This window comes from Cyrtonyx montezumae, unplaced genomic scaffold, assembly GCF_038088225.1.
Source record: "Cyrtonyx montezumae isolate F1298 unplaced genomic scaffold, pur_monq_1.0 scaffold_8, whole genome shotgun sequence".
Lineage (NCBI taxonomy): Eukaryota > Metazoa > Chordata > Aves > Galliformes > Odontophoridae > Cyrtonyx > Cyrtonyx montezumae.
Genome location: NW_027072089.1, coordinates 49636151 through 49652402, shown reverse-complemented (window position 1 = coordinate 49652402; position 16252 = coordinate 49636151). Strand labels below are relative to the sequence as shown.

The following is a 16252-nucleotide window of genomic DNA, read 5'->3' as shown; positions in this document are numbered from 1 at the left end:
GTGCAGCAACACCTGACGTGGTCATTGTGCTTATTGTGAAATCTGTTCCATCTGTTTGTTGAATTCCCATTTAAGAAAGAAACTTGAAGGGGTTCTTCCAAGATATGGTCAGTGAAAATAAAAATTAAGATTAATTACTTGTGTTAATGTCTCCATGTCCCCTGCCTCGAAAGTACACCTAGGTACAGGAAACAGTTGTATTTCATCTGAACTAACATGCTGGCATTCTATTTAAATAAATAACCTTCCTAAGGTAGTCTGGAGCTATTCAAGATTTTAAAAAGAATACACTGTCACCTTCAAGTCTGGTTTGCTTATTATTTATTAATCTGACCTTGGTGTCTTCACAGGCACTTTCTGACTAGACTGTTATTTGCAAGACTTCATTTCTCTCGTATCCAAAAACTAGTTTTGAACTCTTCTGCCTTTCTAGATTTAATGAAATACACCTGTGACACTAATCTTGAAAGGAACTGCCAATTGTATTGAGAATCTTTAAGTAAATACTTTGTGAGTTAGGAAATCAAAGGCATTCCCTCAAAAGAGATTAAATCCTCCTGCTTTGCTGGTTAACAAAGGAAGTTGCAAAGGTTTGCTGTTAACAATTGACATAGAGGAATTCAACGGCTGATCTTTCATCAACCATCTAATACCAAATGTAAAGGCTTTTCTTAGTGGGCCATCAGTTAGGGCATTCAGTGACTGTACAAACCTGATCTGCTTCAGAGACTGCAACTTCTGAGAGAGTTTATGCCTGCTAGCTGTACAGTAAATTTGGTCCTTTTGTGCACTAACTTTACAGGATGCTCAAGCCCAAATGCTATTATTGAGGCTATCAGTATTCTACATTAGCCTCAAAGACTTGTTTGCTGAGAAAGTCTTCTATGCTAGCTCTTAGCTAAATTTCCCTTGGTGTCTCCTGAAAAAAAATACACCAAATAAACCCTTGCTCTCATTTTATGAAGAAGCAACGCCAGCTGTGTCCTTCACCCACCCCATTCCAGTTGCATACAGAAACATTTCATCCAGGCCTTCTGCAGAGCTCTCTTCCTCTGTTTCTCAACCAATCCTCTAGCCTCTCTTTTCCTTAGAAAGGCATAATCTGATTGAAATGATGGCTGATTGTCAACTAACTAGGAAAAAAAAAAAAAAGTTATTTGGTTACCATGATACAATCAAATACAATAGCTTTGTAATACAGGAATGAAGTCCACATGTGAATCTCTGAATGTGGTTCCATGTCATGGCAGAGCCGAGCAAGCAGCTTGCCATTGCCAAAGGAGAGGAGGAAGCTCATTCTCCTTTTTCTCCTCACTAAGCATGCAGTTTCCCCTTCCTCCTCTGTGCTCATTTATTTAGAAGATAAACTGACTCAATTCATATAAACTAGACACAAATTCTCGTATTGTTGCAAGGTTGGCTTTCTGCTATTTCAGTGTTTTAGACCTGCTTGCTATATGATCTTGGAGCTGGCTGATGGCAGACAATGAGCATGGGTGGATGGGAGGAAGGAACAGGCTTTCCCTGTCACAGGTGGTGGCAAGCTGTTAATCCAGCTCAGGCCTTTTGTGAAACCCTCTGCTGACAGTGTATTGTACAGCTACTACAGCTGTCTGGTGGGCTCCAAATTATGCATGCACTTGGTGTAGTGCTTTACTCTACTGAAAGCTGAAGTGTCCCCCAGGGGCAGATAACAGCATGAGCAGTCAAACTCCAGGTTTCAGAAAGTACTCTTACATTCAGATGTGCCTGAAGTTGTAAGTTGCTTCAGTTTTAAGACTGTAAAACAAAATCTGCCAGTCATCAGTGGAACAGAAATTTCATATCTGTCCTTCTTCACGTCTGCTTCTTTTGCCTTTTATTTCTAAGAATCCCAAGGCATCCTTTTTTTTTTTTTTAAATCCAAAAGATACTTTCTTAATGCTCCATTCATAGTCAGTACTTTACCATTATATTATTACTTTGAAGAAGTAATTGCATAGCATTCTATACTGTACTTGGAATTGCACTTTTTGACTGACCACTGAAGAACTCTTCTCGTTTTCTTTGTCCATCTTCTAAATGTGATTGGGTTGGTTTTTTGGTTGTTTTTTTTTTTTTTCCCTGTCATGTGGTTCTCAGTAAGTAGCATCATACAGTGTGAGTGAGTGATCTGATAAATCACCTTCAGAAGTTAGTTCAGGATGAGTAAAACCTCGCAGTTAGCTGGATGTGAGGCACCATTTGAGTGATGATTAGTACAAATGAAGTGGATGGGTTGGGACATAGGCAGTAGGCAGATAACCAGGAGTTTTGAGTGCTGTTACTTTGTATGCTGCTGCTTCTTCTTTTTATTTTATTTTATTTTATTTTATTTTATTTTATTTTATTTTATTTTATTTTATTTTATTTTTTTATTTTTTTATTTTTTTATTTTATTTTGGAGGCAAGGAAACTAGACTGTGCTTTCATTCTGCTTCCACATACTTGCTCTTTCACTGCTTTCATTGCTCTCTGCTTGATGGAATTGCTGTCACAATGACACAAACCTGCTGAAAATCAGAATTGTTTTCTTGTAAGTGCTAGCAGACAGGCTCAGGGCACAGTTACACTTACCGTGTGCAGCTTTCTCTGGCAACAAGGTAGTGACATTGACCTGTCACTCTGTCCACCTATCTCCCTGCCACTGTCAGTGTGGGGAAGAGAGGAGCACACGTTCCTGCTAGCGAGCAGAGGAAGCAATTACATATGATGACAGTAATCAGAGATATACTCCAATATTGGCTAGGGACCAGGGCAGGCAGTGGCTGCTTCCTCTTGTAGAAAAATAACTTAAAAGCATCTTTATTTCAATGGATGGCATTGAATATGGCTCAAAAGACTTGTCACTAATTCCCTTAACGCTCAGGATCTTACCTCAAAGCTGTGAGCTCACCTGCTTTGAAGATATTATTTAAGCCACAGTTAGTTCATTTGAGAATGGGAAAAGAGGGAGAAGAAAAAGGAAACTGAAGCTTTTAAACCCAAACTTCACATGGTTTCCAACTCCATGAGGTAATTTGCATTACTGTTGGTTTTACACAACCTATGCCTCAGACCCTTCTTCATGGAGGAGGGAACTCCACCAAGTCCCAATAATCTCTTAATGTAGATAATACAATAATGAGTGTTATGCAAACACCAGCAAAAGGCTGACTGCTTGGCATAGATTTATTAGTTCTCATGTCCTGGACTTCACCAGCCCAGTTCATTAAAAGGAACATCACACCTCTGTTACTTCTATTCATTATATAATATTTCCCAGTATAGTACACAGAATCACAGAATTGCAGGCTTTTTTAGAGATCATCAAGTCCAGCCCCACTGCTAAAGTAGGTACCTTACAGTAGGTTGCACAGGCAGGCATCCAGACCGGTCTTGAATATCCCTGTAGAAGGAGACTCCACAACCTCTCTGGGCAGCCTGTTCCAGTGCTCTGTCACTCTTATCATAAAGAAGTTCTGCATATTTGTGTGGAACTTCCTATGTTCCAGTTTTTGGCTATTGCTCCTTGTCCTATCATTGCACGCCACTGAAAAGATTCTGGACTCATCCAGTTGCCTCCTGCACTTCAGGTATCAGTTCTTCACTCAGTCTTCAGTTCTCTAGGCTGAACAGCCCCAGGTCTCTCAGCCTTTCCTCGTGCAGAAGATGCTTCAGGCCCTTTATCATCTTTGTCAACTTGTTAACTTGCACTGGACTCCTTCTAGGAGATCCACTCCCCCCCTTTTTTATTTTTTTTTTACGGGGGAGCCCAGAATTGAACATAGGGCTTTAGATATGGCCTCAGTGAGGCAGAGCAGAGAGGGGGAATCACCTCCCTCAACCAGCTGGCCATGCTCTCTTTAATGCACCTCAGGATTCCCTTGTCCTTCTTGGCCACCAGGGCACACGGTTGGCTCATGGCCAACCTGCTGTCCATCAGGACACCCAGCTCCTTCTCTGCGGAGCTCCTTTCCAGCAGGTCATCCTCTAACCTGTACTGATGCGTATGGTTATTTCTCCCAGGTGCAGAACTCTACACTTGTGTTTGTTGAACCTCATCAAGTTCCTCCCTGCCCAACTCTCCAGTCTATCCAGGTCCTGCTGAATGGTACACAGCCTTCAGCTGTCATCCGCTCCTCCCAGCTTTGTATCATCAGCAAACTTGCTGAATGTGGACTCTATCCAATTACTCAGGTCACTGATGTTGAACAAGACGGGACCCAGCACCAGACCCTGGGGAACACCTCTAGTTACTTCTAGCCAGTTCTCAACCCACCTTGCCATCCACCATTATAACTAGCAGAATGAAAACAAGTGTTAATTCTGCATCCATTTTAGTCTTCTTTCAAACCTAGTGAAAAAATGGTAAGGCTGGAGAGCAGGTTTGCTGTATAGAATCAAATTCAAGTTTCTGTAGTTATTATTTCACAAGGAGAGCTGGTTAGGAGCAGGCAGCATGGTTACATGACTGCTGTAGTTTGTGTGTAATCTGTGGTCTGCTTATTCTTTGTTTCATAAGAGATACAATCATAATGTAAATCAAGGAAATTTCATATTATCCTAGGGTGTTTTTTCTCTCCCTTGTTAAAAGACTAGTTAGAGAAGGCTGACACGATGATAATCAAGTCTAAGATGTGATGTTGCAACATTTCCTGTTGTAACGATAGCTCAGAAGAATCTCTGAAGAAACCAACATTAATCCAATTTGCAGGTACTATTCATTGTACTCACTGCCTGAAAATAGGGAGAAATAACGCACTCGCAGTGGGTCTGACTCTATTTCCAGTGAAGTCTGAATTCCAGGCTGTTACTCACATGAAGTTTTGTTGTTTGTTTTTTAATATCAGTTGAATTATCTTCAAAACATTTAGATATTCGGTGAAACTAGAGATTGTGAAACTGCTATTCATTTTAAATGGGCGAATGTATTTTTTGCTTCAGTGAATTTTCCATTAATTTCTTCTGTCATACTCCCTTTTATAAGCACCTGTCTATTCATTGTTTTTGACTTATGTATCCTGAATAATTTTATCTTGTTTGTGGTAATATATGCTTATTTGACACACAATAATGTTTCTGCTGCCTGAGTGCATCACTAAAGGAGCTTACACAAAGTCATGATTTTTTTTTCTACATTAGCTAACAAATTCTGTTTTTTATTTCGGAACAAATTATTTTCTTTGAAATCTGATGGATGAAGCTGAAGTTTTGTGTTTTTTCCTTTAAATTGTGATAATCCATCTTTTCATGTATATCCAGTACTGAAAGTACAGGAGTAATAATCTGAACTGAAGCACTGTTGGCCCCCAAAAAGTTTATAAGTGAATGTTGGTGTGTTTTTTTTTGATGTTTGTTTTATCTTTGGAGGTTTTTATTCTTTAGTGCTCTCAAATTGTAAAAACACTTCCAGTTTTTTTATGGTGATAAATAATATTTCCTGCTGAGAAGAGCCCTTCAAAACAAATACTGTGGCTGTCTCCTGGGTTCACTTAAAGCTTCTCTGGTATTTCAAGAAGACAAAAACAGTATGTTTCTAAACAACGCATACATGTGAGTGCAGAAATAAAAACACTTTTAGGCTGTGTAGGTAGTGATTGACTACATCAATTACCTCTAAAATGGATCAGAAATTTCCATTTCAGGAGCCTAAAATCTTAGAAAACGAAGCAAGCAAACAAACAAACTAAATAAATAATTATGTATTTTAAAATACATAATTTACTCCACAGGCCTTCAGTACCCAGTTCTTTAATATCACATCCTGTAATGCTAGGAGATGTCTGGTGGATGCTGCTTCCTAGTCCCTTTCCCCAACTCTGTTACGTGTTTTCTTTTTGGAAGGAGGGCAATAATGTTGGCCACCATGTTCCTGGTGCTGGGGCTAATGCTTTGGTCTGTTCAGAAACTTCCCTGTGCAATCAAAAGACAAATCAAAAGTTTTTCTCTTGTTCACTTGGGAAAAACCCCAAGCTTCTTCAGTCAACTGCTTGCCAGCTAGTTATGAGATCTCATGAAGTGGTGTTGGCAGTGGGGAGGGGAGGCAGTTTGGTTTTCGTTTTCCTGCTGTCGCTTTCTGGAATTGCACAGAGTGATCATTAAAGCAGGAATGCATTTGATGTGGAAGACACCCATGCTGTACTCGCAAAAATCTAGGAGGGGAGAAAAACATGACCTAGAAGCCATAATGCTAGTCAGGGACAGCCATTAGCAAAGCCTTTGAAGATAGGAACTAAGGGTTGGAGAGCCTAAGTCTTTGATTGCAACTCTTTGTAGGGAGGACCTGAAGGCAGTAATAATACTGTAGAACACACAGTAGATTCACAGGCTTGGAATGTCGCCATGGTTTTAACAGTCCAAATAATCCCCTTTTCTTGCATTCCCAGTTGAAGATATGATTTATTGAAGAACTGTAATATGTCTGCTGCCCTTTCCCTCTGTTTTCAGCATTTAACCTAATCAATTGTTTTAAATACATATTCATTTGACGTATTCTTATTATTATTCTTTTAAATAGCAGCTCTGGTGAGAATGTTGTAAAACTGACCTAATACTGCAATTAAGGCTTTGTCTATACCATATAGTTTTAAATTAACTTTTGCAAGAACAACTTTGGTCAGTGCAGACTGTGGCAGCAGTGACTGTCTCTGTTGAAACCAGAGCAATGCTGCAAGTGACTCTTGATGGTGTTCGAGTACTTGCATTGTTGTCACTGGGAATATCTGGACTATATTATTTATCTGCCATAGTCCTCTTAGTAACCTAAGATACGAGTCGTTTGACCTTCCCATCACCGTGTGTAAAAACGAGAATAATAACACTTAATTACCTTAACCCTAAAATACCTGGAGGTACTTCGTTATTACAAGCCTGGGGAAGGAGTCATGTAATTACATGGGTAGAAAAACACATTTGTAGAAAGACCAGATGCTTAGGCATACATGCAAATGGGAGATTAAAAGCTTTTCTTCATTCTCCCTCCAATGTAATTTTCTTCAGATTGGAATACTACACTTTGTACTTCTACAGGGATAAAGCTGAATTATCAGACCAAACTCTAAGCTCCCCTAAAATATCAAAGCCCAGGCCATTATCTTAACATCTAAGCTAAGCTAGGCTAAGCACAGCAGACCCTGGGCTTAAATTGCCAGAGTTGCATCCTCATTGCACACGGCCAGAAACCCTGAGTTATTTATTTGGTGGAGTTGCATCCTTGTAAAACACACGCAGATGAAAAAAGAACAGCAGCTTCGTGTTTCTGCTGTTACATGAAGATTTAGCTTCACAGACATATTTTTAATACAAATGACCATGCAAACCTACAAACTGTGCATATTTTTGATGAGTGCTGATGATTTAGCTCATTCTCATTCCTCTTCTGCATACTGCAGAATAAAGTGTAATTCTGTCCCCACAGGAATAACTAGATTTACTCCACGCTAAGCCTAGTAATTTTTGTGTGGCGTTGCCTTCAGATTCACTGGAAACCCACTTGTCCAGATATGACCATACCTTCTTCTGATAATTAATTAGAGACTATGAGTTGCAGGAAGAATATTCTGGCTTTCAACACAGGAGTCAGTTTATAAAGTCTACCGGGGTTAGGCTGAGGTGTTTTTTTTAGTATTCTGCACCGCTGCTTTTCCCACTGCTTCCATTCCTTCATATTGCTTCTGTACCATAAGCCATTGCCTGTAGCTCTCAGCAGAGTGTTGCTGAAGTAGAACAACTGCACACGTAGAACTATCACGATGATTTTTTTTTCCTTCTGTGTGTATGGCCTTTACAGTAAGATTTGAGGAGGCAAAGTTGATTGTGTAGGGCACAAGGTCCAAGCACCAACTGTCCTGTTTCTTTCGCTAGATGTCTCTGCGCCAGAGGCTGGAAGGGAATCAGCAGATGCTTCTGTAGCAAACGGTGGTGTGGCATCACGGGGGAAGCAGAATGGGGCCACGCAAGTGACAGTGCAGCGCAAGAGACTCCTGAAAGCTCCCACGTTGGCTGAACTTGACAGCTCGGATTCAGAGGTAAAGCATCAGGATGGACCTTGCTTCTTCTTTGTCAGAGCTTAGTCCTATTCCTTAATTGGCTGAACCAGTCAGCTAAGTGTCTTTGTAGATTGTAATGAGAATTTGCTGTGTCTGCTTCAGAAATAACAAGATTGGATCTCGGAAATTAGAACATTTTTTAAAAAGTTGAATGATGATTTTGTCCTCAATCCCAGTATTTACTTTTTTTTCTTTTTTTTTTTTTAATGCCCAGTATCCGTCCATAGCGTATGTGTAGCAGTTACACTTTTGGGGATATAGACAATTCTTTTTCACCCTTCTGGCACCCATGCAGGAGCTGTTGTTAAAGGCCTCAGCTGTGAGCCCAGCCCCACCTTAGCAGCTGTTAAATAAAGAGAATCAGCTTTGCCAGAGAGGTTGGAGTTCAGTGCAAATTCAGTGGGTTACGCTGTTATGTAGGCTTAGGAAGTAACACCTAGCAAGTGTTTGCAGACAGAGATGAAAAGATACCACTTAGATGGGGAAGCAGCTTTGAATCCACACTCTCTCAGATAGAGAATTAATGATTTCTAGGAATCATTAAAAGAAGAAAGGATTAAAAAATCTCTCTAGCTTAAAAGCCGCATTGAGTATAGCCTTTGAGAAGCACCGGTATTACATTGTCAAGAATGAATTTTGTCTTTTGGACCAATAATATTACTGAGATCATACCTTTCTGAAAGTTAAGCTGTCAGAAAAGTCAGGGTTTATTCAGAGAGGCTAATTTTGGCCAGGAGAAGGCAGTCTTCCCTGGCTCTCTTTCTCTCTGTTAAATGGGGAAGGTGGGGTTTCCTGACAAGGCGGTTACAAAGGCGTCTAAGCTGAGTGATTGGAGGCTAGGGAGAAATAAACGTGGAGATAAATATATCTTTTTGTGTACAAAATTATTTATCCACATGAAGTTGACCCTCTTTGTGTTAGGGGTTATCCTAAGGGTAATTTGTAATTGGGTGCATTCATACTGAGAGCAGAAGAAATCAGCATTCTGAAATCTCTCAGCAGTGTTTAAAATTACAATAGAGGCTATGTGAGGTTTTGTTAATATTAACAAAGCTGGGCAGAGCACAGGAATGTTGAGACCTCTCAATGAAAGAACTGGATTTTGAACTCCCATCTTCTCAGCTTTTAGGTCAGTGTATCCTGAAGCTAATGCAGGATGATATTTCACGTGGAAAAATGAGCAGAAATTAGCAAAAGAAAATTCTGTAAAGGGAAACATTAAGCAGTTATTATAGGAGGGAAAAATTCAATGTATGACTGTGAGTATTGATTAGGAATACCGTGCAGGCAAGCGAAGTCATATAGAAAAAAGCTTTGGGGCATACAGCAAAAGATAAATTGAAGAATAAATCAGCCCCATCAAATTGTCACAGAGAACAGATGCTGTATTGGCTTGAGTCAACAAAAGTAGCTGGTGAAGCAATTAAGACTATTAAATTGCCCAACAGAGTACTGGTAGGGTTTCAGGAAGAGTGCTAAAGTGATATAAACAAACATACTGGAGGGAGTTTGGGTGAAATTTAACAAGCTGACAAAGGCAGATGGGACATAGAAGGTCTGAAGAAGGTGAAGTATGCTCTGTCAGTATATCTGACTTGTTGGATTTTATTTCTGTGTAACACACTGAAGTGTATGTGTTGTCCTGTTTGCTTACAAGCATCTCAGGCACCTCTTTGCCTTCAATCTGAACTGAGTTTAACCTATTTAGAGTTACTCACTGGGAGCTGAATGATGACTCTGTTATGTCCTAAATTACAGGATGCAAATATATGCAGTGCTGAGCTACAGAGCTCTGAACAGGATGTGATGCAGATGCATTTTTTTCCCCTGAATCCCCTTTTTCTTTTTCTCAATTGTGTTGTGATGTTGACTATACCCCAGCAGTCAGTATTTACAGACAGACGTGAAGGGAAAAGTCAGATATAGCCCTGTACCCATTTGCTGGCAAGGATGAATAGTGTACAAATCCATTCTTACTTTCTGTCCTTGTTTTATTCTGCACTGCTTATAGAATAATGGATAGAAATGGTGAGAAGTATAAATCTAATAGTCATTTTTGATACAGATACGAAAATGGTATCTTCCTAATTTTGTCCAGCAACTTGGACAAAAATCATGTCAGTAGTGTAGTAGTGTTTTACAATGATGCCTTTAAAGCTGCTGCTTTCTCGGCACGTTTAATATTGTAAACATCTAAATTATATATATAATGTCTAAATAATTTTATTGTATTATAAAGTTAATGTTATAGTTATTCAGTTCTTAGTGGAGAAGTGCACAATTCCAGGTGCTGGCTTTATCCAACCTCAAACATGAGAAGTCATGTTGCTGATGATAATAGTTAACAGTCACTGCAATGATACAAAGACATTTGTAGGAAGGTTCATCAGTGCTTCCTACACAAGATTTCATTCTCAAAAATATTTTTCTATGTTTGAGTAATCATAGGTCAGTAATAGCATTTTCGGTGCATGAGTTTGTGAACAGAAGTAATTTGACATTATAAACTAGGAATGCCTATTGTCTAAGCAAGATAATATGTCAAACAATGTCCTCCTGGCTTCCATTCTCCCTGGGTTGATATTTTATACTTAGCCATTGACTCTTGTCAGTTCATTCCCTATCATTCTTTAGTATAAGAAGTATAGCTTCTGGGACCTTTCTTCTAAGTCTTTACCGTAGAGAAGCCATGTGTTGCCCTGTTTATGTGTATTTCTTTCACTCTCTTTTTTGAGTCTCCTAGGCCACCACAATAGCCCCCAGAAAGCACAAATTAGTGAGTTCAGCCATTACTAATGAAGTAGCTACAGCTTTTTCAGAAAAGGGGGGAAAAGATGGAGACATCCATGCGGTACATAGCTTTGCAACATCTAAGATATCATATCCAGCTTGATTTCAGAAGTGGCATGAAGAATAGTCAGTATTTTTAAGCTATTTCTTTCCAGTGGAACGTGGCAATTGGCAAGAGGTAAAAATCTACCATAATCACTATTTTACAATTTTATATGCAGTATATTTAGGCTTTTGACATTTTCAGTTGTTTCAGGCACAGGAGAAATGCAAGGAAATGAGGATCAGAAAACCACGTAAATAAGCTCTGTGCACAAATTCTTGCTTGAATCATGATTCAGTCTGTTATAAAACTTACAATATAGGATGATGAAAAATGAACCACCATGTTAAATTGAGTGTATTGTTTTGAGATCTGACCGGGTTGGAGTTTCTTTGCAGAGTACTGTATTGAGGCATACAGAGTGGAACAGTATACATCACAGTATCTTTGTATGCAGTGCATACATGTCCTTGGGCTAAGCAGAAAGTACAGATCACCTGATGGCAATTTGTTAAGGCCTCTGTCCTGTGATGCATGGTGTTCACTGAGGTGACCCTGCCAGGTTTTCTTTTCTGACTTGCTGTTACCAAAGGCAGCATTCTTTCAGCTAGTGGGGATTTTCCTGCTTGCAGTTCTATAACTAGAGAAATCTGTGTGAGAAAGCGAGGCTCAGCCACTTCTGTTTCTTAGAGCAGGCCTCCTCTTGTAAATGTCGGCAATTTAAATTATGTGCAACTCCTTGGTTAAAAGCATTTGCATTAGAGATAAACAGCATTCATAATCAGTCCTTCGACTGTTCCTTGGGGAGGCTCCTGTGATTGATGTATCTCACTGGTATCTGGTGGCCGAAGACACAAGATTGAGATGGAATGATCTGATAATTTGGGTGGCGTGATGCCTTAGATATCAGGTGTTAGTCAAAGCCTGTTTCACCTTGGACTTGATCTCAGCTGCTGTGACGAATCATGTAATGAAGGTGATTTCTTTTTAATACAGAAGAAAGGAGAGAAACACATCAGCATTAGGAATTACACAGCAGTGAGCTTAATTTCTCTTTCTCTGAGTCGCTTGTATGAGTACCTGTTATTCCTTTGAGGCTAGAAAAATCCAAGGACTGATTCCTTGCTAGTATGAGATATAAAGTTGACTTACTGCATCTCCCGTAGTTAAAAATCCTTCTAAGAACTTGAGTACAATTACTGGTGGTAAATTAAGAGGTCACAGTGGATTCATTTTGATCCTCCTCTTTAAAATGTGAAGGTTAAATGCACTAAATTCCAACCGTGTCCCATTTACATTCCAGTTTCTGCAAAAGTTGAGCTTAGAAAATTATACAGTGCTGTGTAAGGTCAACATTTTTCTCAGTACTATTTCTAGGGCTTTGGGTGATTTAATGTGGTAAAATGCCTTTGATAGCTTTTGATTTCTATGTGCTAAGAAGCAGTAAGAGAAGAAAAAAATAATTTGTGACAAATTCTATTTCTTCTCATCTCTCCGCACAGGAGGAAACGGTGCACAAATCAACAAGCAGCAGCAGCATCTCCCCCTCACAAGTGGAAGACCCCTCTCAGGAAGGTACCAGCAGAAAGAGTGAGTTTTGATTAGAGCACCTGCTTTCCCCTAGTTCTGTTGCCTTCTGTTATGTGAACTTTGAAACTCTTACAGGAAGCTGAAGCTGAGGGTAAATGGAATAAATCTGTAAATCTGAACTCTGGAACACGCTGAATAGGTCAAATGCAGTAATTAATGAGTGGAAGGCAGTAGCCTATACTAAATGTGGATATCTTTGTGAAACAGAAAACTTCACATTTGAAACTGGTAGGGAATTGGAAGTCAGAAGTGCGTATTTCAGCTGTGTTCATATCAGAAGGATTTGTTGCTGCAGAAACACATTCTAAACCAATCTAAAGGCCAATTTAAATGTTTTCAGCACCTCTGACATCAATGAATATACTTGTTTGAAAGGCACATAGTACTTTGCTCGTGAGACACCAATATGTCTCACGAGCAAAGTACTTATTAGCAAGAGGGAAAAATCTGATCTTTTTGTTTCAGACAGTTATAGTAGGGTTTACTGTACAACAGAGTTCCAATTTTTCTGGAAAGCTTTTGTAATTAAATATATAATCTGTGCACAGTGGTGAAATAAGTTGTAAAAGCCAATATCTCAACACTCTTTATATACAGTGACAAATGGATAGTAGTATGCGTGTATTTGCTGGTCTTACAAGTATTCCTGTTCTTTCAGTCTTGAAAATGTAATCTGTGTCATACCTGTACTGAAGATGCTCTGAGTATGTAGGTGTAACCTGAGCCCTCAGTGGTAGAAATTCTAGGAAGTCGATGACTGTTTCGAGTACTGAGCAATGTTATCCAACAGTCTGTCTCACAGGAACTAATCCTTTTATGCTGGTTGAATCTTTAGCACCTCCAAAGTTCTTGCCCATATCATCTACACCACAGCCAGAGAGACGGCAGCCACCTCAGAGACGACACTCCATTGAAAAGGAAACTCCAACCAATGTCAGACAGTTTCTACCACCTTCAAAACAGAGCTCCAGATCACTTGTAAGTGGAGTGGGTGGTAGGAGAGAGAAAAAGAGGCATGCTAAGAGTATAATGAAAATTAAAACTTGGCTTCAGTGTGATTAGAACTTGACTCAAAGAAAACTCCTGAATTCAGAAACAGCCCTGGGCTACTAAAGACGTTTTGAAATCAAGATTTGAACTTTCTGCCTTTCTGATTGATCCAAAATCCCAGGTACAGATGCCTCGGAAAATATTTGCACTTTGATTAGGACTCTGGATAAAGCCATGTCCCTTGCTTTTATTTCAGGATATTACCAAAACAGGCAAACTTTGCCTCACTGATTTTCCATTTGAATGGAGACAATTCGAAAGCTCTGGATTTTTGTATGCTTTTTTTTTTTTTTTTAATGTAGTTTTTGGCAGCATTTTAGTTAATGGCTGAATGAATGGAATGGCCTCTTTTCTTTCTACCCTAAGAATTTGTGTGGTTAATGTTTATACGTGCAAAGCTCTTTCAGTAATCCAAATCAAGGTTTGTTTATGTTGCTTAGTTGAAGTCACCGAGGCAAAAAACTGTATTACTACTTGAAAAGAAAGTACAGTACATTTGATCAATTAGCTTTAATTGAGAGCTGTTTTCCAACAGAGTGTAAGCAGTAAAGGGTACGAAATCCTGGTTCTTTTATGTGACCTACTGATAAGTGCTTTGTAATTTCATGCAGGATATATTCCTTGTCTCTTTTTCCTACCAGCAGGGTTTTGAAGTACTCCCCATGAGGTGCTTGTGAATAGAGAAGTCAATAAATGCATCTTAGTGCTGAAAGGAAGGGAATATTCACTCACCCTGTATTTTAGAGCAGTGGTATTAGTGGGCTTTGAAGAGTGTTCTTGTTTGCCCAAGCAGTGGTGGCCAGGATCTGAACCCTTTAGTTGATAATAAACTAGCAAGAAAATAATGCCCAAATATTCCCACAGTATGCTTTCTCCATTTCAGAAGGTCTGCTGGATTTTGTTTACTATATCCTTCCACAAGAAAATAGTTTCTCATTCGTGGTGGAAGTGATGTAGTAGCTAGCATATTGATAAAATGCTGCACAGGCAGACTTCTGCTGAAGTGAACCTGGAGCATAACATGTTGCACCAGAGTCAGTGGGAGGTTCCTTTGGTACGTGTTTGAAGATGCTCTCATTTAAAATGGGTCGTTGTCAGTGCCTGCTGCACTCACTGTTTGGACAAGAACAGGGTTTATTTCATGAGAAGTCCAAAGTTGTTCCTGTACACACTGCTGAAAGGGAGGAAGGGAGAAGGCGTTGCATGTTATACTGAGGTATTTGCTCCATCACTTTTTTAATCCATATAAACGTGGTACATCATTATATTCATCTCATCTCATGTATTTGAGAGAATCATACAACTGAACAATCTTAAATATGAGGCTGTTATTTTGAATGGTGGAGCCAGGGCTGTGGAGCGAGAGAGAAGGAAAATCAGTAGTGAAATGATGTTCCTTTAACGAGAACCTGACTTACTTGATGCCTGGAGCGTTAAATTCTCTAATTTGGCAATAGTGCCCTCTAGGGTGTGACAGAACTCCCACAGTCCTTCTGTTTTTAGTTTTGGTAGGTGGTTCGTGATGTGATGGTGCTGTCCCAGTTACACACGCTGGCTTCCTGCAAAGGCCTTCCTTGCCTGAAGGATGCTGGTGGCTGTGCCGGGTGCTGCGTGTGTAACCTTGCCGTTCCCTCCGTGAACGCTTCGCAATACCTGCAGAATATGATTTATTTTTTGTTTGACTTCACGCTTCTTCATCCCTTCCTCCAGGATTGATGGAGTTTCATTTCTTATCACCCGCACCTGTGACCGCAGTTTCTCTTCAAGGTGGAAGAGGCCTCGTCAATAAATAGGTCTCCATGCCAGGAACAAACAGGCAGGAGTTTGCTGCAGTCTCTTAGCAGAATTAGCAAGAAGCTGGTCTGCCTTGCATACTAACTATGGTTTTGTGAAACGGCATCTCATCAGACAGAGGGAGTTAGAGCTAAGTAGGTGGGGAAGGGAAACAAACTTGGTAAAAAGCCAGCAGTCGTCCTTTTGATGTGTCGCCCTGCCAGTGCTCCATGGGAAGGCAGGTTTTTGTGGGGCTGGCCTGGTGCTGTGCGTACTGCAGTGAGCTGCCTTGGTGCCTAATCAGAGATGAAGCCATGTCCTGATCTGTACATATGAATGCCTTTGTAGTTTGTTCTCTTTTTTGTCTTTCTTTTTTTTTTTAAATCATCATCATTATTATTTTTCGTGACCAAGAGGACCAAAGCTAATGATTTCATTTATACACAGCATTCGCTTCTCTGCTTCCTATCTATTGTTCAGGTTCCTAGGATAAGGAGTTTATTTCCAAGGATGACTTTCAGACCACTTTTTTCAACTATGCAAACAGCTTCTCTGCTCAGCTCTCATCCCGTTGAAGCAGCCATGTGTGGGGTGGCAGGGGCTATGTACTATCTCTGTGAGAGAGCTTTTGCCAGCAGGTGGAAACCCACAAAGGTTTGCCTCTTTTTGCTGGCTTTGGAAATCACCTTCACCAGCATGTTCCCTCTTCGGGGAGCACTTCCTAAGCTGTGGCAAGAATTAAAGCTTAGGCTGGGACACCGCACCTGATTGACATTGATTTCAGTGTGTGTAGGATATCTGTGTGTCTTCAATCACCTCACGGGGAAAAGAAATCAGTTCTGAAAGGACAGCAAACTAAAAATGCAACATCACTAGATTATCAGTGGGACAGACCTTAAATATTACAGCGCATGAAGATCCCGCAGGAAAAAAAAAAAAGCAAAAACAAAACAAAACC

The 16252-nt window shown here is 39.9% G+C and overlaps 1 protein-coding gene across 5 annotated transcripts in view; it reads left to right on the top strand.

Annotated features, from left to right (window-relative positions):
• The window catches only part of SPIRE1 (spire type actin nucleation factor 1), a 120952-nt gene that overhangs the window by 97592 nt on the left and 7108 nt on the right, over nucleotides 1-16252 (top strand). For 2 of the 5 annotated variants that reach the window (XM_065753553.1, XM_065753554.1), the window contains 4 exons: nucleotides 7864-8027; nucleotides 12384-12471; nucleotides 13307-13449; nucleotides 15775-15948. In XM_065753553.1, coding sequence (XP_065609625.1) covers nucleotides 7864-8027; nucleotides 12384-12471; nucleotides 13307-13449; nucleotides 15775-15948 — 569 coding nt within the window. The remainder of the gene's footprint in view (nucleotides 1-7863; nucleotides 8028-12383; nucleotides 12472-13306; nucleotides 13450-15774; nucleotides 15949-16252) is intronic. The other 3 variants (XM_065753555.1, XM_065753557.1, XM_065753556.1) reach the window with 2 other exon arrangements.